At 35.2% G+C, this 24,772-nt stretch overlaps 2 protein-coding genes across 17 annotated transcripts in view; one reads left to right on the top strand and one right to left on the bottom strand.

Moving 5' to 3' along the window:
* The window catches only part of LOC125681650 (rap guanine nucleotide exchange factor 1-like), a 50,448-nt gene extending 34,959 nt beyond the window's left edge, over window positions 1-15,489 (top strand). For 7 of the 10 annotated variants that reach the window (XM_048921820.2, XM_048921817.2, XM_048921823.2 and 4 more), the window contains 14 exons: window positions 85-329; window positions 528-646; window positions 1,438-1,600; window positions 1,834-1,909; window positions 2,241-2,267; window positions 4,188-4,359; window positions 4,670-4,858; window positions 5,131-5,215; window positions 5,317-5,411; window positions 5,756-5,834; window positions 5,961-6,062; window positions 9,441-9,538; window positions 13,646-13,777; window positions 13,932-15,489. In XM_048921820.2, coding sequence (XP_048777777.2) covers window positions 85-329; window positions 528-646; window positions 1,438-1,600; window positions 1,834-1,909; window positions 2,241-2,267; window positions 4,188-4,359; window positions 4,670-4,858; window positions 5,131-5,215; window positions 5,317-5,411; window positions 5,756-5,834; window positions 5,961-6,062; window positions 9,441-9,538; window positions 13,646-13,777; window positions 13,932-14,076 — 1,727 coding nt within the window. In that variant the 3' untranslated portion in view covers window positions 14,077-15,489. The remainder of the gene's footprint in view (window positions 1-84; window positions 330-527; window positions 647-1,437; window positions 1,601-1,833; window positions 1,910-2,240; window positions 2,268-4,187; window positions 4,360-4,669; window positions 4,859-5,130; window positions 5,216-5,316; window positions 5,412-5,755; window positions 5,835-5,960; window positions 6,063-9,440; window positions 9,539-13,645; window positions 13,778-13,931) is intronic. The other 3 variants (XM_056155196.1, XM_048921822.2, XM_056155197.1) reach the window with 1 other exon arrangement.
* Window positions 15,490-17,544: 2,055 nt separating this feature from the next.
* Window positions 17,545-24,772, bottom strand: part of LOC125681646 (ATP-binding cassette sub-family C member 4-like) — a 58,652-nt gene continuing 51,424 nt past the window's right edge. For all 7 annotated transcript variants that reach the window (XM_056155193.1, XM_048921809.2, XM_048921812.2 and 4 more), the window contains 5 exons: window positions 24,616-24,771; window positions 22,318-22,407; window positions 21,568-21,740; window positions 19,851-19,956; window positions 17,545-18,056 (listed from right to left, as the gene is read on the bottom strand). In XM_056155193.1, coding sequence (XP_056011168.1) covers window positions 17,901-18,056; window positions 19,851-19,956; window positions 21,568-21,740; window positions 22,318-22,407; window positions 24,616-24,771 — 681 coding nt within the window. In that variant the 3' untranslated portion in view covers window positions 17,545-17,900. The remainder of the gene's footprint in view (window positions 18,057-19,850; window positions 19,957-21,567; window positions 21,741-22,317; window positions 22,408-24,615; window position 24,772) is intronic.

Raw genomic sequence — 24,772 nt, 5'->3', positions numbered from 1 at the left:
TATCTTTTTTCTCTGCCCCATTGATTTTGAGATAAAAAGATCTGACTGTAGATCAGTTTTATGAATTCATTTACTATATTGCAGTACAAGATTACATGCACTCCATTGGAAATTACACCCAGCCTGAGGTTGTGCCTGATTGTAACTACTCCAGGCACTCCATAAATTTCTACGAAACTCAGTGGCACCAACACCAGATTGAGCTTCACCACCAGATGTATCCACGATCCAATACTTTCAGTGTAATCTCGGACATTAGCTCCGACTCGTCGTTTAGCAGTAGCGCCCCCACCAGTCCTGCTATCCCGCCGCTTCCAACCAAACGTAGAGTGAGTATCAAGTTTATGCCAATCTTTTGTTAAGAAACATTCTGGATATCACATTATAATCTATTCTTTTTTGCGATGAATTATCTTTACTTTTACTGTGTTTTGGGAAAGAAATAATTTCAAATTGATGGGTTTTTTGGGGCAAAGTTTCAAAATTGTTTTCCATGTTAAAATGGAATGGTTGTACCTTGTTAACAGGACAGCGAGAAACGAGCCAGCCAGCTGTCTAATCTGTCTGTTCATTCAGACACATCCATGGAATGTGCCAGAGAAAAAGCTAGCAGTGTGGTGGAGGGGCCAACCCAGCCCCCAGAGGGGTGAGACCTGATAGCTTTTACTGTGTGTCAACTTTGTGAAGTTTGTTCAAAATTAGCATAACAACCGACTAGTACTGTCATATTTGAATGTTTTATATGTACAGCTTATCTGCAAAAATATGGCCTTTCCCAGCTTTTGACATTCTTACATTTCTGGGGGAGCAAATGTCGAAAATTGGGAGGTGGGGGGTCACATTATGGCAGCTAATGTACCGTTATGTCTGTGTCAGAGATATTTGTATAGTTATGTCTGTGTCAGAGATATTTGTACAGTTATGTCTGTGTCAGAGATATTTGTACAGTTATGTCTGTGTCAGAGATATTTGTACAGTTATGACTGTGTCAGAGATATTTGTACAGTTATGACTGTGTCAGAGATATTTGTACAGTTATGTCTGTGTCAGAGATATTTGTACAGTTATGTCTGTGTCAGAGATATTTGTACAGTTATGTCTGTGTCAGAGATACTTGTACCGTTATGTCTGTGTCAGAGATATTTGTACAGTTATGTCTGTGTCAGAGATACTTGTACAGTTATGTCTGTGTCAGAGATATTTGTACAGTTATGTCCGTGTCAGAGATATTTGAACAATTATGACTGTGTCAGAGGTACATGTATTTGAACAATTATGACTGTGTCAGAGGTATTTGGACAGTTAAAGAGGCAGTTAAGGTATATCCTGTAAATTATTAAACATTTTCTGATTTATTACCACAAAGTTTAGCATTAACTTCTCCGGCATTAGCTGGGCCTTACTCTTTTGTCTTGACTTTACCTCTGTAATTTTCAGAGAGTTAAAACGAGCTTCTGCTCCCCCAGGCCATGTAGTGAAGGAACCTGTGTCCCCAGTTTTGCCGAAAGTGGAAATACCAAAGGATTCGGACTCAGACTTTGCTGAACTTAATCCCTTGGATGATATTGATGTGTCTGATCAACTTATCAAAAAGACTGAGGTACAGAAAGATAGTCTGTTGATGCTAACCAAGTGACTATGTTAAGCAAATTTTGAAATCCAAATGATTACATTTTATCATTTTTGGTAACCAAGTGGTGATGTTTTATGATTTTTTTGCATTCAGTGATTAGCAATTTACAACTATTGACAAAAGACTTTTCTACAAAAGAAATGCTTTTTAACAAATTCATAGAGGTAAATTAGTCTAAAACAGAGTTGATGACTTTTTAGGGTGAAGAAGGTCCAGAGATCCGAGGGGGCCCAGTAGATTCCCTAGTTGTCCACGCGACGTCAGTTGGAAAACAAGGTGAGGAATGCTGTGGGAGTCTGTCTGACACAGCTTGATCATTCTAGATTCTCTGATAGCTACACATGTGTGTTCTAATGTACTTCACCATGCAGGTAGCAGTTAGGTGCTTTCATATTCTACCAAAACATTTCCAAGAATTGGATCCCAGCATAGCAAGTTTTAAATGATTGCTTGGCTTATATCTTTGTTTGGAAGTAGATTTTAAATGTATCAGATTTTTTTTATCAAATGTAACTTAAAGATATGCATCCTGCAAGACATTTTTGCTGTTCAATTTTACCTTACCCCAATTTTATTTCAATGTATATTTTTGCCATTTCCCAACAAGGCTCAGTGGAAGATTTGACTGATGAGGGTGAGTTGCATATATTCAGTGTGAACCAATCAAATCCATTGGTACAATTGTATCCCTAATGTCCACCTATATGTTCTGTTATGTAGTGGTTATTGAAATGGCTTACAATATCAGAAATTTGACATACATAAAACTGCTAGAAGCTGCTTACAAGAGAAAGTTGCTAAAAACTGCTTTGGGACAGTTGCTATATTTTACACTTTCATAAGTAAGCCATTTCAAATCCCAAACATGAGTAGATGCATGTGTACCAAATTTTCAGTCGTTTGCATGTTTATTACTTTGAATCTCGATTTCAAAATGTTGAAAAGCTGTTCTATCTTGTATATTTTCTACTGTATAGCATTTCAAAGTCAATTTTCTTTTGAAAAATGCCTTCATTGCTGTTGTTGACCTTGCAGAATCTTCTACATACATTTCTGTAGTTCTTTTCATTGTACAGATTGATCATAGATAAAAGGCTGAAATGCCAGAAAATTGTTGGCCATTTTGAATAGATACATTTACATCAGAATATTAACATCATTTACTCACCTATACTTAATTATTTGATGCTATTTTCTTTTAAAAAGTGGGCAGGATGGGACATTAATTAAACAACTAATTATTAATTTTGGTAGGGGGGTGGGCATATTAATCTCCTCTAAGAATTTCATATTCCTGTTTGAGGTTGAAAGAGATGAAAGTTGCAACACACCATACATTTTGCATTTTCACCCTGCGTTCGTTAGTTTCATTGTTGTTGTGTATTGTTGTTGATATCAATGATATGCTGTTGAGCATGAAATTGTGAATATTCTAAAATGTTGACGTAAAATGCTTTTAGATTCGTGTTGCATAGTTTGCTATGTTGTCTGTTTAAAAGATGAGGTTTTACAAATGTGTTGTGTGTGAAAGATGTAAAACGAATGTGAAATGTAAACAATGCATTTGGAATTCCCTGATACCTGGTATCATTTTATCCCAATCCTAAGAAAAAAAAGGCCATTAAATTTGGGAAAAAAATCATTTAGATATGTGAATACTTTGCTTTTTTTTGGAGAAAACTTCAAAAGCAAGAAAAAATTATACACAGTTCTATTCATATAGTATCACGTGTATATATTACTACACCGTAAATCAGGTGATTTTGGCGCATAGAGTATATTTGGCACATTTTTCTCAAAAATGGAGATTGCCTCTTTATATTTTCGGTGGGTTTTCATTTTTTGCAGTTATGTTTCATACAAATAGAAATTTTGGCACTTCTAATCATGCCAAATTTTTGTCATCTGTTTAAAAGCCAATATTTACAAGGGGCCAAAATGACCTGATAAAGTGTAACACCAGTGAAAAACTGCTAGCACAGTCCTAAAGCTTTGTTCCTTTTCACATCCTCTGCAATCCCCTTTAATTGTCTACTACTGTGTAGTAACAGCTGTGTGCTGGTCTGACTATCTGCCTTATTGCCACGGCCTGCTAGTCCTCTTGTAACTGTGTCATAACATGCTAGTATGCTTATGGTATGCCAGCATGATGGTACACTCTCAGCTTTACAAGTAAATTGAATGAAATCTGTATTCTTAATTGTGGTCAAGATAGAGCCCTAGTTACAACAAAGCCTCTTGATTTTGTCTCCTATTATTATAGATGCCATCTGTTTGTGCAAAACATGTGATTTTCTATTGTCCAAATTTAAAATTTCAATTCACAGCATATAAAACTGTTACACTTCACACATTTAATTAATTTGATAACTGCAGAAAATACCTGTTACACAGTAAATTGATTCATAGGTCATCATAAGTAAGCATTTTGATTTGTTTTGCTTTAAAACTTCATTATACAGAGAATCAGAAAAGGGATATACTTATGCGTAAACAGTAGGTGTATTTTCTGCAAGTGTGCTAGTAAACCTGATAATCAATTGACCTTTTGTAGAGTTCATGTATCAGGAGGCTTTCTTGACCACCTACAGAACGTTCATCCCACCACACGACCTGATCGACAAACTCCTGTATCGCTTCCACAAATTCCACCATGCCAGCGAGAGAAAGAAAAAAGTCGGCCGGAATACCTTCTCTCTTCTTATCAGGGTCATTGATGAACTGAGGTACATTTAGCAAGGACTTACTGAAATCTCCAAGAATTTCATGTCTTGAGAAACAAGGTTGTGTCCTGATCTAAACTCAAATACTCTCTTCTTGGTCATTTATCCGTAGAAGTCTTGATATTATTTCTAAAGCCGTATAAAGTTTAGGTACGATATGAAGTATCGGCACATCTCATGTTGTCTAGTTGGAGGCAATAAACAGTTCGGATATTGTTTGATAATGACCTCACCATGGCTAGGAGCACAAAGAATCGCTGTCAGTCAATCTGTTCCATGTTTTGCAATCCTCATCATGTCCATTTTGTTTCAGTCGAAAGGAGATGGACCAGTCAACCATAGAGAAAATGATGAAGCTTGTTTTTGAGCTTTTGTGTCAGGGAGATCTTATGCTAGCAAAAGTACTGAGGAAGAAAGTCATAGAAAAGTGTGAAAGCATAAAACCCACCCCTGATCCATTTTCTTCTATGACATTTACATCCTCCATAACGCTGAAGACCAGGTTTGTATCTGAGAAAAATATTGTAACTTAAATATGGTGTCCAGCTTTAAATTCACTCCTGATTCTTTTAAGGTTCTTGTATAAATCTGTTATAATACAGTCTTGAATTCAGTTCTCATTTCCTTTCTATTGTGATGTATATGTCACGCCAAGGTTAATATTCACTGCAATTTAAATCTCGTGCTTTTGGTCTACAGAGAATATAGCAAAATTAAAACTGCATTAAAAGATAAGGCTGTATACAGTATTTCATTCCCTCGTTCTTTTTTCAGTCCATCAGATTTTCTGTTTTACAAGTCACATGACATTGCAGAACAAATGACCCTTCTAGATGCAGAGCTGTTCCAAAAAATAGAGGTAAAAATGTTAGCAAACACAATATGTATTGTACAGTGTGTTATAGAGCTGGAGTAGGTGATAGACCCAGAATAAAATAACCCCGAATTTTTCTATGACAGATTCACGAAGTTTCACTGTGGGCAAGAGAACAATCGGAAGAACTTAGTCCTAATCTGACAGAGTTCACCGAGCATTTCAACAAAATGTCATACTGGTAACCATATCTATTTCATCAGTGTCATTTTGTAATAATGCTTTATATAAAGAAGGGAATTTGTAATGGTTATTCTTCCGCGAGACCTTCTCAGAAAGTGTCATTAAATTAATGTACAGTAACTATACACAATAAGATACAGAGCAGTTATAATGAACAACCATGATACCATGAATTGTATTCAACACAATATTCTTGTGGTTATAGGAGGCACATTGTTTGTGACAATAAATTTCCTTATATGATGATTTAAACAGATGTGAAACAAAGTACCTGTCTAAATAATTCAAAATAGGAACTACCTGTATACAACAGAAATAATATATTCTAAAACCATTCCTTAGGTGTCGAACCCAGATTCTAACACATGATGAAGCCAAGGACAGAGAGAAATATTTCTTCAAGTTCATCAAAATCATGAAGGTATTGCATGTATAAAGACTGTTTTATTGACCCTTACCTGTAAAACAAAAGGCATGCACACAAAACTGACCACTAAATAAAACCAGAATTACTGAAACTTTGAATGTAATATATTCTTTATTTCAGCATTTACGGAAGTTAAACAACTTCAACTCGTATCTTGCTATTCTGTCAGCAGTGGATTCTGCTCCAATCAGAAGACTGGAATGGCCCAGGCAAAATTTAGAGGTACGTGTCTCAAGATCTTATCCTTACTGCAGCTGAACTATATACGGTAATGGCTCAGGATCTTATTCTTACTGCAGTGAACTATATACAGCAAGGGCTCAGGATCTTATTCTTACTACAGTGAACTATATACAGTAAGGGCTCAGGATCTTATTCTTACTGCAGTGAACTATATACAGTAAGGGCTCAGGATCTTATTCTTACTGCAGTGAACTATATACAGTAAGGGCTCAGGATCTTATTCTTACTGCAGTGAACTATATACAGTAAGGGCTCAGGATCTTATTCTTACTGCAGTGAACTATATACAGTAAGGGCTCAGGATCTTATTCTTACTGCAGTGAACTATCTATATACGATAAGGGCTCAGGATCTTATTCTTACTGCAGTGAACTATATACAGTAAGGGCTCAGGATCTTATTCTTACTGCAGTGAACTATATACAGTAAGGGCTCAGGATCTTATTCTTACTGCAGTGAACTATCTATATACGGTAAGGGCTCAGGATCTTATTCTTACTGCAGTGAGCTACATATGGTAAGGGCTCAAGATGTAGAAAATCAAAAAATCTTTAATGAGACCAACTGTATTTGACATCAATTTTTAGGTCTACTCAGGTGACCTATTGCAATTGGTTTTCGTCCGTCGTCATCCGTCGTGCGTTAACAATTGAACATTTTTAATTTCTTCTTAATAACTACCAGTCCAATTCTTTTCAAATTTGGTATGAAGCATCATTGGGACAAGGGGGACATAAATTGTAAATTTCAGGACTCCAGCACCCCTGGGGTCCTAGGGGCGGGGCAAAAACTGCCCAAAATTGACCAATTTTCAAAAATCTTCTTCTCAAGAACCACACACATGTAAGAAAAACTAAATGCATGGTGATGTAGAGCAGGAAGGCCTCTACCAAAATTGTAAATTTCATGATCCCCGGGGTAGGGGTTCTGACCCCAGGGCGGGGCCAAACTTGTTATATAGTGTTTATGTGGAAAACACTTAAATTACATCTTCTTTAATGCTATTGATACTAAATTGAAAGTAAATAGATATTTAGGAACAACAGGTAGTCCTTTACCGAAATTGTAAATTTGATTATTCCAGGGGTAGGAGTTTTGGTATCAGGGTGGGGCAAAAATGGTCAGTTATTAAATGTTTGAATAATAGACATTTTTAACTTCTTCTTGATAACTGTCATTCCAATTCTTTTCAAATTTTGTATGAAACATATTTAGAACAAGGGGAACATAAATTGTAAATTTCAGGATTCCTGCACCCCTGGGGCCTTAGGGGTGGGGCAAAAACTGCCCAAAAATGACAAATTTTCAAAAATCTTCTTCTCAAGAACCACACAAATATAAGAAAAACTAAATGCATAGTAATATAGAGAAGGAAGGCATCTAATAAAATTGTAAATTTCATGATCCCCGGGGTAGGGGTTCTGACTCCAGGGCGGGGCCAAACTTGTTATATAGTGTTTATGTGTAAAACACGTACTTAAATAACATCTTCTTTAATGCTATTGATACTAAATTGAAAGTAAATAGATATTTAGAAAGAACAGGTAGTCCTTAACCACAATTGTAAATTTGATGATCCCAGGGGTAGAGGTTTTGGTATCAGGGTGGGGCCAAAATGGTCAGTTATGAAATGTGTGAACAATAAACATTTTTAACTTCTTGATAACTTTCATTCCAATTCTTTTCAAATTTTGTATGAAACATATTTGGAACAAAGGGAACATAAATCGTAAATTCCGGGATTCCTGCACCCCTGGGGCCTATGGGGCAGGGCAAAAACTGCCCCAAAATGAAAATTTTTCAAAAATCTTCTTCTCAATGACCACACACATGTAAGAAAAACTAAATGCATAGTAATGTAGAGCAGGAAAGACTCTACCACAACTGTAAATTTCATGATCCCCGGGGTAGGGGTTCTGACCCCAGTGTGGGGCCAAACTTGTTATATAGTGTTTATGTGTAAAACACAAAAAAAAAACACAACATTTTCTTTAAACTAAATGGATAGAGCAGGTGGTCTTATACCAAAATTGTAAATTTGATTTTCCCCAGAGTAAGGCTTTTGACCCCAGGGTGGGGCCAAACTTAGTATATATAGTATTTATGTGTAAATTTGCTGATATTGTATAAAATCTAAGTGCATATTTAGAAATAGCAGAAAAGCATGTACAAGAAATGGTGAATTTCATAACCCAGGGTTATGACTTAAGGATGAGTCCAAATTAGTCATACATTTTGATGTTTTAAGGTCTATCGATCCTCATGTGACTTATCAATAATAATGGTTAAAAGTGCAAAAACTGTATTACTTTCCATTCAATATAGTTGAATTTAAACAATAACCATAGAAAATGTGTATGTTGCCACATTTTTTAAAATGTCAGACATAAAAAAAAACGGAAGTATATTTTAACATCAGAAAATCACACATTTTCGTTGTACAGAATAATTAAAATAGATAAAATCTTATTGAAATGACAAATTTTAAATGTCAACAGTTTAAGAAAACTGTTAATTCATAAATATGTATAAATTAATTGTGGATATTAAGGAAATCATGCATGATAGACATGCAGTAGAAGAAATACCAGCATAGGAGTTATTGCCCTTGACAACATGTTTTTAATTATAAAGAAATGATTATCTATAGAAAATATACACTTTTTCAATATCAATAATTTACCAATTTTTTTTATTTTATGTAGTAAATAAAATTCCTCTGAAGATATATTTCTTTCATGCGCAAAGTTTAATTTGATAAAGATTTTTGCAAAAAGCTATGACATCACACGAGGATCGATTAACCTTAATGTTAATACACCTATTATTCAAAGCCTTTCATCAATGTATGCACTTTTGAGGGCAGTGAAGTTTCAAGAACACATCTTGTTTTATACTGTTGCTAAACATTAGAATTTAGCTTAGATATTCAGAGCAGAATTTTTTTTTCTAGATTTCATAACCCATGTAAGTAATGATATTTTTCACTAGTATTCAGGTGACCGATAAGGCCTGTGGGCCTCTTGTTTGTCATATATTGTAATTTGATGTCAAAAATGAGTATTTTATCATCTGCAGTGATTTTCTTAATCTGCCCATAAATTTTGTTTTAAGTGCTTTATTTTGCCAAGCTCCTGACATTAGAAGTGAAACTGATTATGCAAATTACCGCATGCAAACTGTTTTCAGATATGCACTCCTGATATTTTTCTTTTGTAATTTAATATCGATCTTGTTAAAAATAAAGTTTTTTTTTTATATATGACAAATTGTAATGTCTTTTGCATTTATCAAGGAATAAAATACAATGAAGGTTTTTTAATGACAGACTATTGATTCTCATGGTGTTTTTTCCAGGCATTAAAAGAGTTTTGTCAGCTGATTGACAGTTCTGGGTCATTTAGAGCATATCGTCAGGCCCTCGCGGAAACAGAACCTCCCTGCATACCATACATGTAAGTCTGTCATCAAATTCAGCACATTGCAGTGTAAATTAGTAGCATTGGTAAATATTGATGTCATTTGTAGTTGTTAAACAAAATTTGACATTCTAAGGTTGCAAACAGAATTCTCCCCCTGATATATCTATTTTTATACGCCCGTCTTAAGACGGGCCGTATTATGTTATGGCCTTCATGTCCGTCCATCTGTCCGTCCGTCCATCTGTTAGCTTTTTCGTGTCCGGCTCATAACTTAAATACTATAAGGCCTAGAATAATCAAACTTTGTCAGTTGATACATCTTGGGTAGAAGGTGTGTCGCACATTAAAACCAGGTCGCTGTGACTTTTAATTAAGAAGATATGGCCAAATATGGTAAAACCCTGTCCGGCTCATAACTTGAAAACTATTTGATCTAGAATCATGAAACTTGGTCAACTTATGCATCTTAGGTAGAAGGTGTGTCGCACTGTACTTTAAGGTCACTGTGACATTTAGTTGAAGTGATTTTTTGAAAAAAGTATGTTATAATTGGTACAATCCCTACTCATATAAGAGTTTTGTAGAAAACCTCATTCAAAAATGTTACATCAAGAAAACACATATTTTTTTTATGATATACTGTACAGCTTTTTTTAGCCTATGTAATGTTTCCTTTGTTTCTAACAATAACATGAGAAATTCCACTTGTCCCATGGGAGTAGCATGCAAAGGGCATTTTGACAAGACTAATTAATGAGTTTTGTGTAGAGCATCTCTGATCAACATGATCAAGCAGGTGTTATCTTTATCTCTAGGGAATTGGGCAGAGAGATCTTAGCCTCTTAATTGCAGATATACCAGAAATTATTTGTGAAAGTGAATTTGTTTGTTGTGGTTAGTCTTTATTTTCAAAATTAATTTGACATTGTACTATATAATTTTTAATTTTTTTTCTCAGCAACCTATATGCAGAGTATCATTTCTCACTAAGACAACAAATGGTTGCAATATGTATAAAGGCCTATTTTAATGATTAGTATTTTGATGTTTTGTTATGGCTGTGGCATTGTTCAGAAAAAAGATATACAATGAACAAAGCTGCAGATTGGGCATTTGTGTAAATCTGAACAGATGAAATAGTATTGCAATAACCATATTAAAAAATGTTAATTCAAGAAACTACACATTCTTCATTATATACACTGTACTATACAGCAGTATATAACAAACAAATTATTTCTTTTGTGTCAGTAACAAGAGAAATTTCCCTTGTCCCATGGGTGTAATTATCAAGCAATTCAGGAGGCATTTTGCTAACAGAAAAATTGCATTCTGTCAAATTACAGATTAATTAATGAGTTTAGAAGATTTCTGTTACAGCAATCTGATCAAGGAGGTGCTATCTATATCTCTTGCAATCAGGAATTGGGCAGAGGAATCTGGCCTTCTAATTGATCTGTCAAATTTTAGAACAGTTCTAATTGGTAGCCATTACTTTGAAAGTTAATTTGGTATAAAGTTTAAGAATTAATATGATATTGTAAAATATATTTTTATTTTATATCTCAACAACAAGGTGCAGATTGTCATGTCTCACTAAGATGACAGTTTTACAGTCTAAGAATAAACATATTGACTAATGTTTGATATTTTATTACGCTGTGCATTGTTCTTCATTCCTTAAAATACAATGAGCAAAGCTGCAGATGTGCATTTCTCAAGTCTAACACAACCAGTTGAGAAATATATGATGTATTATTTTTTTCTAATTAATAACTACACCATAGGAGATGCACCAGTGTTTGAAATAACCGTTTTTAATCTATATTTATTTATATTGACATCACCATGCATATTTTACTTTTATACTTGAAGATTTGACAAAGGCAGATACTGATATATGTATTTTTTGATATGTTGAATAAATCAACCTTTTTGAGTACTCCCATTTATTGTAAGTTGTTTGCTTGGATAAAGGGCTATCTTGCACTTTAATCATTTCATTGAAAACATTTGGGAAAATGTTTTTATATCCTTTTAAAAATCATTAAGCTTACATTATCAATATTTGAAGCAATGTCACATGAGGCCATAAAGTGGGTAAGATTCTTAAAGGAAGGTTGACATTTGGTTCCATGCATACCTATCTCTTCATGGTGATATGTTCATGTTAACAATATGTGACGGGCGTATCATGTGCTGTGGCGGTGCACTTTATTGGCTAATTACTTTTGCAGGTTTTCGTATCAAGTGAACAATCATCACCAAAAATATATCTCCAAACTTTGTAAATATTGAATTGTGATTACATCCTAACCCACATTTTACTCTAATCAGCTTTGACTAAATTTTTATGTCTCCCATCTTCCAGAGGAAGACATATTGTTTTTGTACTTTCTGTCCGTCTGTCTGTCACAAAACCTTGTGAACGCTTCTCCACCTATATGAGTTATCGAATAGACTTGAAACTTTATACAATGCTTCATTGCCATTTGTAGATGCGCATATTGTAAGGATGGGAGGATCCAATTATTTTCCTTAAAGTTTAGTGGATCTAAGAGGGGTGGAGGATGTAAATAAAATAGCTTGTGAACACTTCTCCTCCTGTATGGCTTGGGTGGAGGGTGTAAATAAAATAGCTTGTGAACACTTCTCCTATATGGCTTATCTGAGAGATTTGAAACTTTGTACAATGCTTCATTGTCGTTTGTGGATGTGCATATTGTCAGGACAGGAGGATTCAATTATTTTCTTAAAAGTTATAGTGGATCTAAGAGGGGGTAGATGATGTAAAATAGCTTTCTTAACACTTCTCCTACGTGACTTATCAGATAGATTTGAAACTTTGTACAATGCTTCATTGCCGTTTGTAGATGTGCTTGTTTGTGGGATGGGAGGATCCAATTATTTTCCTAAAAGATATAGTGGATCCAAGAGGGATGGAGGATATTAAAATACCTTGTGAATGCTTTTCCTCCTATATGGCTTATCCGATAGACTTGAAATTTTGTACAATACTTCAATGCCATTAGCAGATGTGCATAATGTAGGGACAGGAGGATCCAATTGTTTTCCTTGAAGTTATAGTGGATCTGAGGAGTGGAGGGTGTAAAATAGTTTGTGAACATTTCTCCTATGTGGTTATGGGAGTTCATAATGTTTATGTTCCTGCTCATGCTTTCTCCTCCATACCATGCAGTACATTAAGGGGAGGAGGTTTCATTTGGAGCACAGCTGGGGAGACATTAGTTTTTCATAAAAACAATCTAGTCTATTATGTGGCAATTTCACAATTTGATTAACAGCTAACTATGAAACAAACATACAGTAGAGAAAATTTGGCCAATGCTGATTGGATGAAAAAGTGTGTTATGGTCTAAGTACATGTACGTGCAAGTTAGATGATATTAGGTAAAATTTTAGGGTTATGAAGTGGGTGTGGTTGTTTCGCTCCTTCTGCAAATTCTTAACCACTGAAATGTTTACTAAAACTATTAAATACAATAACAAGAGAAGGAAATACTTGGTTATACAGGAAACCCCGAAATCTTACCATCTTGAAAGTCTATTTCCTTCAATTTCCTAATATATTGTATTCATAATGTTTACAATAGATATATATACCTATCCATGCATTGTTATTTCTGTTTTTAGCATTTATCCTTGAATTGAATGGAATGTGTTTAAGACACAATGAATTTAATGGAATGTATTTGTGACACAAAGAATTTAAGGAGGTATACTACATCATCATAATGGCTGACTTCCTTTTAAAACATAAATGAAAATACAAATATCAGCAATATTTGTGTATTCCTTTTAAATTTGATTGCCCAGCTGGGTAGTTCAGTCGGTTAATGTGTCGACTCCTGATCTGTAGATCACAAGTTCAAGGCCAGCAGGGTTTTTATAATTTTTTCCAAATTACTTCCTACTAAAACTGCATTTTTTATTAGATAAAGTAAATTTGAAAGTTTTCAATTTCAAAGATATTATTGTACACATCCTCCACTTTTCTTACATATCAAATTTTTCTGGTGTGTTATCCTCCTTAATGGAATGTGGTTGAGACACTATGAATTTAACAATGCGATTTAGGCACAGTAAATAATACTGTACATGTTTAATTGCTTTTTTCAGAGGTCTGATTCTACAAGATTTGACCTTCATCAATATTGGTAACCAAGATTTACTGCCTGATGGGAGCATTAACTTTGCTAAGCGATGGCAACAGTTTAATATTCTAGACAATATGAGGAGGTTCAAAAAATGGTAATTTTTATGAAATTTTAATTCCGAGATTATAGATATTAGATGCGATTAAAGAACATTATAAAACATTGTCATCAATAAATGCTAAAGATGCAAGTAATTGTGTGAACACCACTAAAAGAATTAATGGGCATGGAACTCTTTGATTTTGCAGCAATTACCAGATCAAAAGAAATGAAAAACTGATAAACTGTTTCAATAACTTTGATGACTATCTCAGTGAAGAAAGTTTGTGGCAGATATCGGAAAAAATTAAACCTCGTGGCGGGAACAAAAAACGACTGGAATTTGACAGCTAATAAGGACTGAGAGATACCAAGTGGTGCTGTGAGCAGAACTCTGCTGATTGCGTACATACAGTGTACAAAGTGGTCAGACTCACAAGAACAATTGTAATTATCATACAGGGCTATATCAGACTATATATTGCTATACGCCAATGCACATCATCATCATTTTGTATTGTTTCATTCAAGTTTTACAATGAGGTGTTACGGCAATTATTACATGCCATAAGGACAGGCGAGTTGCAACACAATAAATGCCACAAAGATAGGCAAGTTGTAGCTCAACAGATCCAGGGCACTTGTTCATTTATAAGATTATGACGGCTGTGTGTATGTATTGTTAATTTGCTATGTTTGTTAATCTGACCAGTCCCAGACTCTGGGGGGATAATGTGTTGCAGGTTATTAATGACTGTTACAGTGTGACCATAGAATGAAAGTCAATTGGTTGTATGATTATTTATTCCACAAAGTTTTTCCTTGACCCCATGTTAGGTTGAAGAAAATGCATCCATTTTTTTGTTAGTTTGTTTTATATTTCATATTAATACAGATTATTCTTACAAGATGTCAACAATTAATTTATGCCATATTTTGACACATCAGATATAGAAAATTCTGAGCTGTCAGATTTGTAACATGACATATGTAAAGAGAACAGATTTGGTTATCACTGTGCCAAATGTTTTCTCTGGTGTGTATTGTACAAGGAATGAAAAACCTATTGTTTTTAATTTATAGAGATCTTTTTATATATATACAAGTGCTATGATACAAGTAGTTACACCATTTTAGAACATGACCAGTTGTAATTTATTTAATGTATAGCAAAGTTGCCGTAATTCAATAGTTGCAACATTTTGCCTTTTGTGTCATGTAGAGCGGACGTTGCTGTGGACACTATGTTCTGTAGGCTGACCAGGTCAGCGGCTGTTACTTAGATTGTACATAGGAAATAATTTATACAAAGTAGCAGCACACTAGAATCGTTATATCAATATGAAGTGTCAAATTCTCACTCTATTCCCTAATTATGCCAACATCATCTTATCTTAAAACCATAGCACCAGTATTACCATTACATGCAGTCTATCTCAAATATTCAATGTTATCATTAGTTATTATTTCTACTCATTAGTGATTTTAAAATGAAATGGTATCTTGTATTAAATTCATCAAGCAAATCTATGTTTACACCACACAAGTTGTAAAACTTGCAGGTCTTATAGCTGATCAGTACCTAAATACTGTTGGTATGTCTGTAAGTATTGTTGGTTACTAGTATAGGAAGAGGATGTTTGTAGCCCAGGCTGGTATTCAGACTGACCTGTTGTGTATTGTTATAGCTGAGTGATATAGTATTTAATGTAAATAGTCACCCCTTATCAAGTTATAAGTAAAAACATAATAAAAGACAGAAAGACATGGAATGATTTTCTTGTGAATTTTGATCGATTAGAATTGATTTTGGAAGTATCAGTTTCAGAGTGCAGGAGAAAACGAAGAGCTGGAGCTTTCTTAATAGATATATACCACTATATTTATGCAGAAATATACCTTGAAATGGGGGAACAAGTACAGGTAACTCGAGAATTATCGCCATTTTCGTTTTAACGCCGCATTTTTCTAGGAACATTTTTCCTGTTACTTAAAACTCTCGTTAAAACGCCAAATTCACTATCACCATTTGCCACAGTGTTTTCATTACAAAAGTCTATTTCAACGTGTTAATTATCTTGATAAACCGCCACAGGTGAACGTGGTCAGTGAAGCCGTAAATTGGTCATTATCGCTCTCCGGCGTACACCTGGACAGAAGGATCCCAGTAATTGCTGTATTGAATAAACAAGAAAATTACTCCAGATAAACTGTAGTCAAGTTGTTTATACATCATTGAAACTCATTTCAATTTAGTTATGGCTTCGCCACGAAAAAGAGTCCCGTTAAATTTCGATGAGAAAAAGCAAATCATTACGTACCAAGGACATCATCCAAAATGTACTCATCAAGATATTGCAAATCATTTTTCAAAAGTCTATAAAAAGAAGGAGAGTGGACGACATCTTAGCAGCAAAGGATGCAATTCTTGCTGACCCTGACCCAATCTCTGAAGGTTCGCCTGCCAGGAAACGGCACCGCAGTGCACTCAATACTGACTTAGAAAAGGCGTTGTTTATATGGTTTACGCAAGTCAGGACAAAAAACATTCCTGTTACCGGGGATATGATAATGAAAACGGAAAACAGTATGGTGCAGAGCTAGGAATATCCAATTTCAAATATTCTGAAGAGTGGCTAACTCGTTTCAAACAACGTCATGGAATTTCTTCCAGAATTATAAGCGGTGAAAGTGCTGGAATTGATGCGAGTTTGATTACTGATGGCCAGAAAGAGGCAATAGAAGTAATGAAAAATTATGATTTGAAAGATATTTATAACATAGACGATACAGGATTGCTTTACCGAATGTTACCCGATCGCTCACTTACATAAGTATTGTAAATAGAGGAAATATAACTCTTACATATAAAAGAACGGTAACTCTATTTCTTCAAGATGGCAGTAATTCAATTCATCGCCAAATTAGTTATAATGCCATAATTTCATAAGAACAAAAGGTAGCGGTTTATCGAGAGTTGACTGTACCACTATACCTATATGAAAAATATCACTACACCTATATAGGAATACATATTGAAATGGAGCAATAAGTACCACTTCACCTATAGAATACTGGAATGGGGGCAATTCACCCTAAATATTCTACAACATATTGACGGACAAAAAAATCTTCATAGTATACATGTACCCATATCTTCTAAACATCAAGAGAAACACTCTGAAAGTAACAGTCTAAAAGTTCTTAATGTACATTTCTACAAACTTTAAAAAGGTCATGCTATGAAATATTACTGGGACATCCAAAGCGGAAATTTGAAAATGTCAATAAACAAAACACCATTTGCTAATCAAGCTGTTCAAAGATTTAGAAAATTAGACACCTTAGAAGTAGTGCAGTGAACTTTCGTAAATTTTCGTCTCTCTTCTTTGGTCATTTTGCACTTTTACAGTGTAGTCGTAACAGTTGGCAGCTTCGTGCACGAGTTGCAAATAGGACGCACTACAGTAAAACATGCTTATAGCAAAATGCTGGGAACAAACAATTTTGATTCATTAAAAGCATAATTCGTTATCTCCAACAAGTTCCTGATATGTATTTCAAAAAAAAAATACAAGAAATTAAATCACTTCACTGTAAGTGGGAATTTATTATAAACTTGCTTGCTGTACACATGTCTTGGTGTATTTGATATCTTCTCCGAGGTTTAATACCCCCTTTTTTTTAATGGATGAGTAAATTGACCTCAACGAACAGAAAGTTGCCTTTCAAATTCTAGTTAAAAAAGTTTGTGTAGACTTCAATTTTTTTTCTTTTCAATGATCATCAATGAGCTGTTGGCAGAAGAGATAAAAATAAAACTTGAATTGGGTACATTTATTTTCATTTCATTTCATCCCACTGGCACTTTAAACAGAAAATAAAGATTGTGGGTCCTACCACTCTTATCAGGATGACAGTTTCCTCTCTGAATTTAAAATGTAATTTTTTATCACAATTTTTCAGTTTATCAATGTAACAAACTGCACGGATTTAAGACTTATATCTCTATCCCCAAAATCAGTTTTGAGGAAGAAAAAATCCGTCAAACAGAAGAAAAAAAAATGTTGGCCTAAATACATTTAGTTCTACACAAATTTAAAAACCAAGAGAAAACAAAAAACAAAACAGTGCAACATTTTAGAAAATTTCATACTTCATCTAACTATCTACATAGATCAAGATTGCTCCTTGTGATGTTTTTCAGCTAATGCTAGTAAATGCTTTGCTTGCGCCTTTCCAGTTTGCTGAACCAAATTTTTGAAGAAACCATTTTCATTCTGAAGTAGCTTGAAAGGTGTGTTAAATTCAACCAGATTTCCTTGATCCAACACCTGGAATGAGAGAGTAAAGAAAATAAATAAAAAATAAACAAAGTTATATATACACAGTAGTTTTAATGGATTTATGAAAAATAGTCCAAAATAATATGGATCTTTCTTGTGCACCAACCATAACAGTAGGAGTCCATGATGGTATAGATCTGTGTGTGTACGTACCATAACTCTCAGAGTCCATGATGGTATGGATTCTGTGTGTGTACGTACCATAACTCTGTCAGAGTCCATGATGGTATAATCTGTGTGTGTACGTACCATAACTCTGTCAGAGTCCATGATGGTATAATCTGTGTGTGTACGTACCATAACTCTGTCAGAGTCCATGATGGTATAGATCTGTGTGTGTACGTACCATAACTCTGTCAGAGTCCATGATGATATAGATCTGTGTGTGTACGTACCATAACTCTGTCAGAGTCCATGATGATATAGATCTGTGTGTGTACGTACCATAACTCTGTCAGAGTCCATGATGGTATAATCTGTGTGTGCACGTACCATAACTCTGTCAGAGTCCATGATGATATAGATCTGTGTGTGTACGTACCATAACTCTGTCAGAGTCCATGATGATATAGATCTGTGTGTGTACGTACCATAACTCTGTCAGAGTCCATGATGGTATAAATGTGTGTGTGTACGTACCATAACTCTCAGAGTCCATGATGGTATAGATCTGTGTGTGTACGTACCATAACTCTGTCAGAGTCCAAGATGGTATAGATCTGTGTGTGTACGTACCATAACTCTGTCAGAGTCCATGATGTTATCCATGATGGTATAGATCTGTGTGTGTACGTACCATAACTCTGTCAAGAGTCCATGATGGTATAGATCTGTGTGTGTACGTACCATAACTCTGTCAGAGTCCATGATGATATAAATCTGTGTGTGTACGTACCATAACTCTGTCAGAGTCCATGATGGTATAGATCTGTGTGTGCACGTACCATAACTCTGTCAGAGTCCATGATGATATAAATCTGTGTGTGTACGTACCATAACTCTGTCAGAGTCCATGATGGTATAGATCTGTGTGTGCACGTACCATAACTCTGTCAGAGTCCATGATGATATAAATCTGTGTGTGTACGTACCATAACTCTGTCAGAGTCCATGATGGTATAGATCTGTGTGTGCACGTACCATAACTCTGTCAGAGTCCATGATGATATAGATCTGTGTGTGCACGTACCATAACTCTGTCAGAGTCCATGATGATATAGATCTGTGTGTGTACGTACCATAACTCTGTCAGAGTCCATGATGTTATCCATGATGGTATAGATCTGTGTGTACGTACCATAACTCTGTCAGAGTCCATGATGGTATGGATTCTGTGTGTGTACGTACTATAACTCTGTCAGAGTCCATGATGGTATAGATCTGTGTGTACGTACCATAACTCTGTCAGAGTCCATGATGATATAAATCTGTGTGTGTACGTACCATAACTCTGTCAGAGTCCATGATGATATAAATCTGTGTGTGTACGTACCATAACTCTCAGAGTCCATGATGATATAAATCTGTGTGTGTACGTACCATAACTCTGTCAGAGTCCATGATGGTATAGATCTGTGTGTGTACGTACCATAACTCTGTCAGAGTCCATGATGGTATAAATGTGTGTGTGTACGTACCATAACTCTCAGAGTCCATGATGATATAGATCTGTGTGTGTACGTACCATATCTCTGTCAGAGTCCATGATGATATAGATCTGTGTGTGTACGTACCATAACTCTGTCAGAGTCCATGATGGTATAGATCTGTGTGTGTACGTACCATAACTCTGTCAGAGTCCATGATGGTATGGATTCTGTGGGCCACTGTTAGGACAGTGCAGTTGTGGAATCTGCTTCTAATGGTCTCCTGAATTAAGGTGTCTGTGCTAGTAACAGAAAATCAGATGCATTTCAAAGCTGTAGACAAAAGATTTGTCACATAATCACCAGTGTGAGACTAACATTACCTATATTTCTCATATTATCACCAGTGTGAGATCGACTTTACCAATGTGAGATTTTTCTGTCTCACACTTTTTTATCATTTTATTGACATCATATATTTTTGCACAGTGAAGTAAAATATTTTGCATTGTTTTCTTTAAATTTCAATTTGATAGTTTCCTGGTGGACAGCCTTGGGTTTTTAGTTTATACTTACAGTGTAAACAATTTTCGGGTATGCTCTTTCTGGCTGTCAAACTTGTTTTTGCATTGAAGTTCAAATGAAGATTTTGATCATTTTTGATTTTCCCGAAGCTCTTAAATTTATATAATTAACTTTGGATAAAATGTGAGAAAAATAATCCTTCATTATTTACTCATATGGGATAGGGAAATTCCACCTCTGGGACAATATTTGCTGTCTAGGACTCGGCAAAGCCTCGGCCTAGACTGCAAATCGTGTCCCCTCGGTGGAATTTCCCTATCCCACACTCGTACTAATGAAGGATTCTATTAATATCACACTGCTACATCACTGATTACAATGTCGTATATCTTCTATGATTAACATTGCAAGGTGAGCTAATATATTTTTTTTCTTCAAATTTTTATTTGATGTAGGTTTCTCGGGAGAGCCTTGGGTTTTCACTTTACACATAAAGTTGAAACCATTTTCGGGTATGCTCTTGCTGACTCCCTTATAAGTTTTTGCACTTAAAGTTCAATCTTGGATTTTGATAATTTTGAATTTTCTAAAATCACTACAATTATGCAGTAAACTGGATAAAATGTGAGAAAAAACAATCGATCATCATGTACTCATGTGGGATAGGGAAATTTCAAGAAAGGAACACGATTCGTTGTTTAGGACTTGGCACAGCCTCGTCTTACACTGCGAGTCTTGTCCACTAGAAAGTATTTTGCAGAGAAATTATAACATGATCTATATAATTACTGGTCAGATATTGTGTAACTTGCTCTGCAGAAGACTTGCATCAAACTTGGTAAAATTGACACATTTTAAAGCTTTTTAGAGATTACATAACACATTCTTATGCAAGGAATTAAGTATATTTAAAGATCACCCTGATTAAGAATAGGTACTGGGCACATCAATGTTTGAAATTTCGTAAAATTTACCGAAACTGAAGAATACTAGATGCCGTCAATATATTGAGCAACAATCTTGATCATAAAAATGTTTAGTCTTGTATTCAATCATATTTCAGTTCAATTCTACACCCTGTATTTCCTACAAATATACTTCTACAATCGCATCCAACTTTTTAATTACAAATAAACTTTTACAGTGCCTAGATATAGACCACCTCATACAAAATCCATGTTCTTGTTCTGACAACTATAGTCCAGCTGGACATGTCATTACTCGTGATGTCAGTATAGTTGAAAATGATGATGTCACACCACTCATTTTAAAAGGTTCGAATTCAAAGAGTCCTGTGGCATTCTATCACACTTTATTTGCTAATGACCTACTTTTAATTGACAAATCTATCAAAGTTTACTTACTACTGACCATCACATTTGACCTACTTGTGATCGACATTGGCCGTGGCCTCGTCCAGTATCAGTATCTTGTTCTGTCTGAGGATGGCCCGAGCCAGACACACCAGCTGTCTCTGACCTACACTCAGGTTCTGACCGCCCTCTGACATCTCCATATAGAGGCCCTCACTCTCACTCTGTACCTTAATTTTGAGCTGCACCTGTAGAATTTACAATTTTATCAAAATGTATTCAAATGTAGAATTTTGAATTTCTTAAACTTAATTAAAAGCATCAAAATTTCCCTACTATAAAAAAGATCACAGTGGCAAAAAAAAAAAAAAATCAAATAAAAAAAATCATTTACAAACATTTTGATAAGTGTTTCTTTCATAAATGGATAGTAGAGGTTATTAAGAGCCTGAATTGTTCTCAAGTCTTACATCTTAATTAAAACTTAATTTTTGTCAGCCAATCTAATACTGAGATGGAGTCAAAAATGATTTTAAAAGACCCTTGGAGAAAAATCTGTATTAGATTTGAGGAGGAAATAAAATGTTTTCTTTGTCACACCCCAGCCTTGTATTACAGCAGTGATCCTTCAAAATTTATACAACAACTCCAATCCATACTCTAGAATTTACCTGTTCTAATGAATCCCATAACATTAACTCGTCCATACTCTAGAATTTACCTGTCCTAATGAATCCCATAACATTAACTCCAATCCACACTCTAGAATTTACCTGTTTTAATGAATTCCGTAACATTAACTCCAATCCATACTCTAGAATTTACCTGTTCTAACGAATCCCATAACTGGTCATCCAAGTATTCCTCAAATGGATCTAAATTTTTCCTCAATGTACCACTAAACAAAATGGGATCCTATAAAAAAAACAAGAGGCCCATGGGCCACATCGCTCACCTGAGAAAAGAGTGTTTATGTTTTAAACCCAACATGGCAGGTGTGACCAGAAAATCAATAGGGGGTCATACACGTTGTAAATATGTGCATTAAGTGTGTAATTATAACAATTGAATGCCCTTCAGTCAAAGATTTTTGGTGCCAAGATTAATGATATTCACCAAGTTGTTCAAAAGGAATCGACGGTGAGTTTTCTTCTTCTTAACTTATAAATGAAGACAAAAATGAAATTATATCACTAGATTTATTTGGATGCAAAATTAACATGAGCAGAAAAAATTGAAAATTTATCTACATTTTTTCCTATATATTCCCATGTAAAATTTCTTAAACACTCCTCCTTATATATTCCCATGTAAAAAAAAAAAAAAAATCAAAAAAAAAAATCGATCTTCCATGTGGCCCCAACCTTCGCCAGGGGACCATGAATTCCACAAATTTTAATCTGCACTACCTGATAATGCTTTTACATTAAAATGACTAATCATTACTATGCTCTTCTTGAGATGAAGATTTTTGAACATATATTTTTTTTAATATTTCAATGTCAAACTTTGAACCCCTATTGTGGCCCTTCCCTACCCCCTGGGGGCATGACTTGAACAAACTTGAATTTACACTACCTGAAGATGCTTCCATATAAATATGATTAATCACAGCTTTGCTATTCTTGAGAAGAAGATTTTTAAAGATTTTCCCTATATATCTGTGTGTAAAACTTTGATCCCCCCTTGGGGCCCCATCTTATCCCCGGGGGGCCATGATTTGAACAAACTTGAATCTGCACTATGTCAGAAAGTTTTCATGTAAAAATCAGCTTTTCTGGCTCAGTGGTTCTTGAGAAGAAGATTTTTAAAGATTTTTCCTATATATTTGTATGTAAAACTTTGATCCCCTATTGTGGCCCCATCCAACCCCAGGCACCCATGATTTGAACAAACTTGAATCTGCATTATGTCAGGAAGCTTTCATGTAAATCTCAGCTTTTCTGGCTTAGTGGTTCTTGAGAAGAAGATTTTTAAAGTTTTTCCCTATATATTTGTGTGTAAAACTTTGATCCACCCCTTGGGGCCCCATCTTATCCCCGGGGGCCATGATTTGAACAAACTTGAATCTGCACTATGTCAGAAAGTTTTCATGTAAAAATCAGCTTTTCTGGCTTAGTGGTTCTTGAGAAGAAGATTTTTAAAGATTTTTCCTATATATTTGTATGTAAAACTTTGATCCCCTATTGTGGCCCCATCCAACCCCAGGGGCCCATGATTTGAACAAACTTGAATCTGCATTATGTCAGGAAGCTTTCATGTAAATCTCAGCTTTTCTGGCTTAGTGGTTCTTGAGAAGAAGATTTTTAAAAGTTTTTCCCTATATATTTGTATGTAAAACTTTGATCCCCCCTTGTGGCCCCATCCTACCACTGGGGGCCATGATTTGAACAAACTTGAATCTGCAATATGTCAGGAAGCTTTCAGGTAAATTTCAGCTCTTCTGGCCCAGTGGTTCTTGAGAAGAAGATTTTTAAATGACCCCATCCTATTTTTGCATTTTTGTGATTATCTCCCCTTTGAAAGGGACATGGCCCTTCATTTGAACAAACTTGAAAGCCCTTCACCCAAGGATGCTTTTGGCCAAGTTAGGTTGAAATTGGCCCAGTGGTTCTGGAGAAGAAGTCGAAAATGTGAAAAGTTTACGGACAGACAGACAGACGGACGCCGAACAAAATGTGATCAGAATAGCTCACTTGAACCTTCGGTTCAGGTGAGCTAAAAATACATTCCATCTGATCTCACAGAAACTAGAGAAAACAAATGATGAGCTCTCTTAGTCTCTCTTAGTGTCATTTAGTGTCATTTATGTAATTTAAACTGCATAAAAAATTATTACAAAATACTGTAGAAGTACTTTTTTCCGCGCGGTATTAATTTACGCTATGTACGCGGTCACAAATTTTCCGCGGAAATTTATCCCAGCGTACTTAAAGTAAATGAAAGACATTTTAAAGTGGCAATCTAAGAAATCCGCCCAATTTTCTACTCGCGGAATAAACAGAAATGGTGATTCCGCGGACTTATGAACCCGTGGAAAAAAGTACATTTACAGTAGCTTAATACATTTGTGCCTTTGAAGGTGAATACCTACATGATTCCAAATGACATGACAATTATTACCTGTGGTATGACTGATATTTTATTCCGAAGTTCATGGAGGCCTATCTTCATCACATTGATGCCATCAATCTGGATTTCTCCGGTTGGTTCTGCTAGCCTCAGCAGAGCTGCCAGTAACGAGCTCTTTCCTGCTCCCGTCCTTCCCACAATTCCAATC

The sequence above is a fragment of the Ostrea edulis genome, chromosome 2 (assembly GCF_947568905.1).
Source record: "Ostrea edulis chromosome 2, xbOstEdul1.1, whole genome shotgun sequence".
NCBI classification, from domain to species: Eukaryota; Metazoa; Mollusca; class Bivalvia; order Ostreida; family Ostreidae; genus Ostrea; species Ostrea edulis.
The sequence above is the reverse complement of the archived record's forward strand: the minus strand, read 5'-3'. Positions and strand labels throughout refer to the sequence as shown.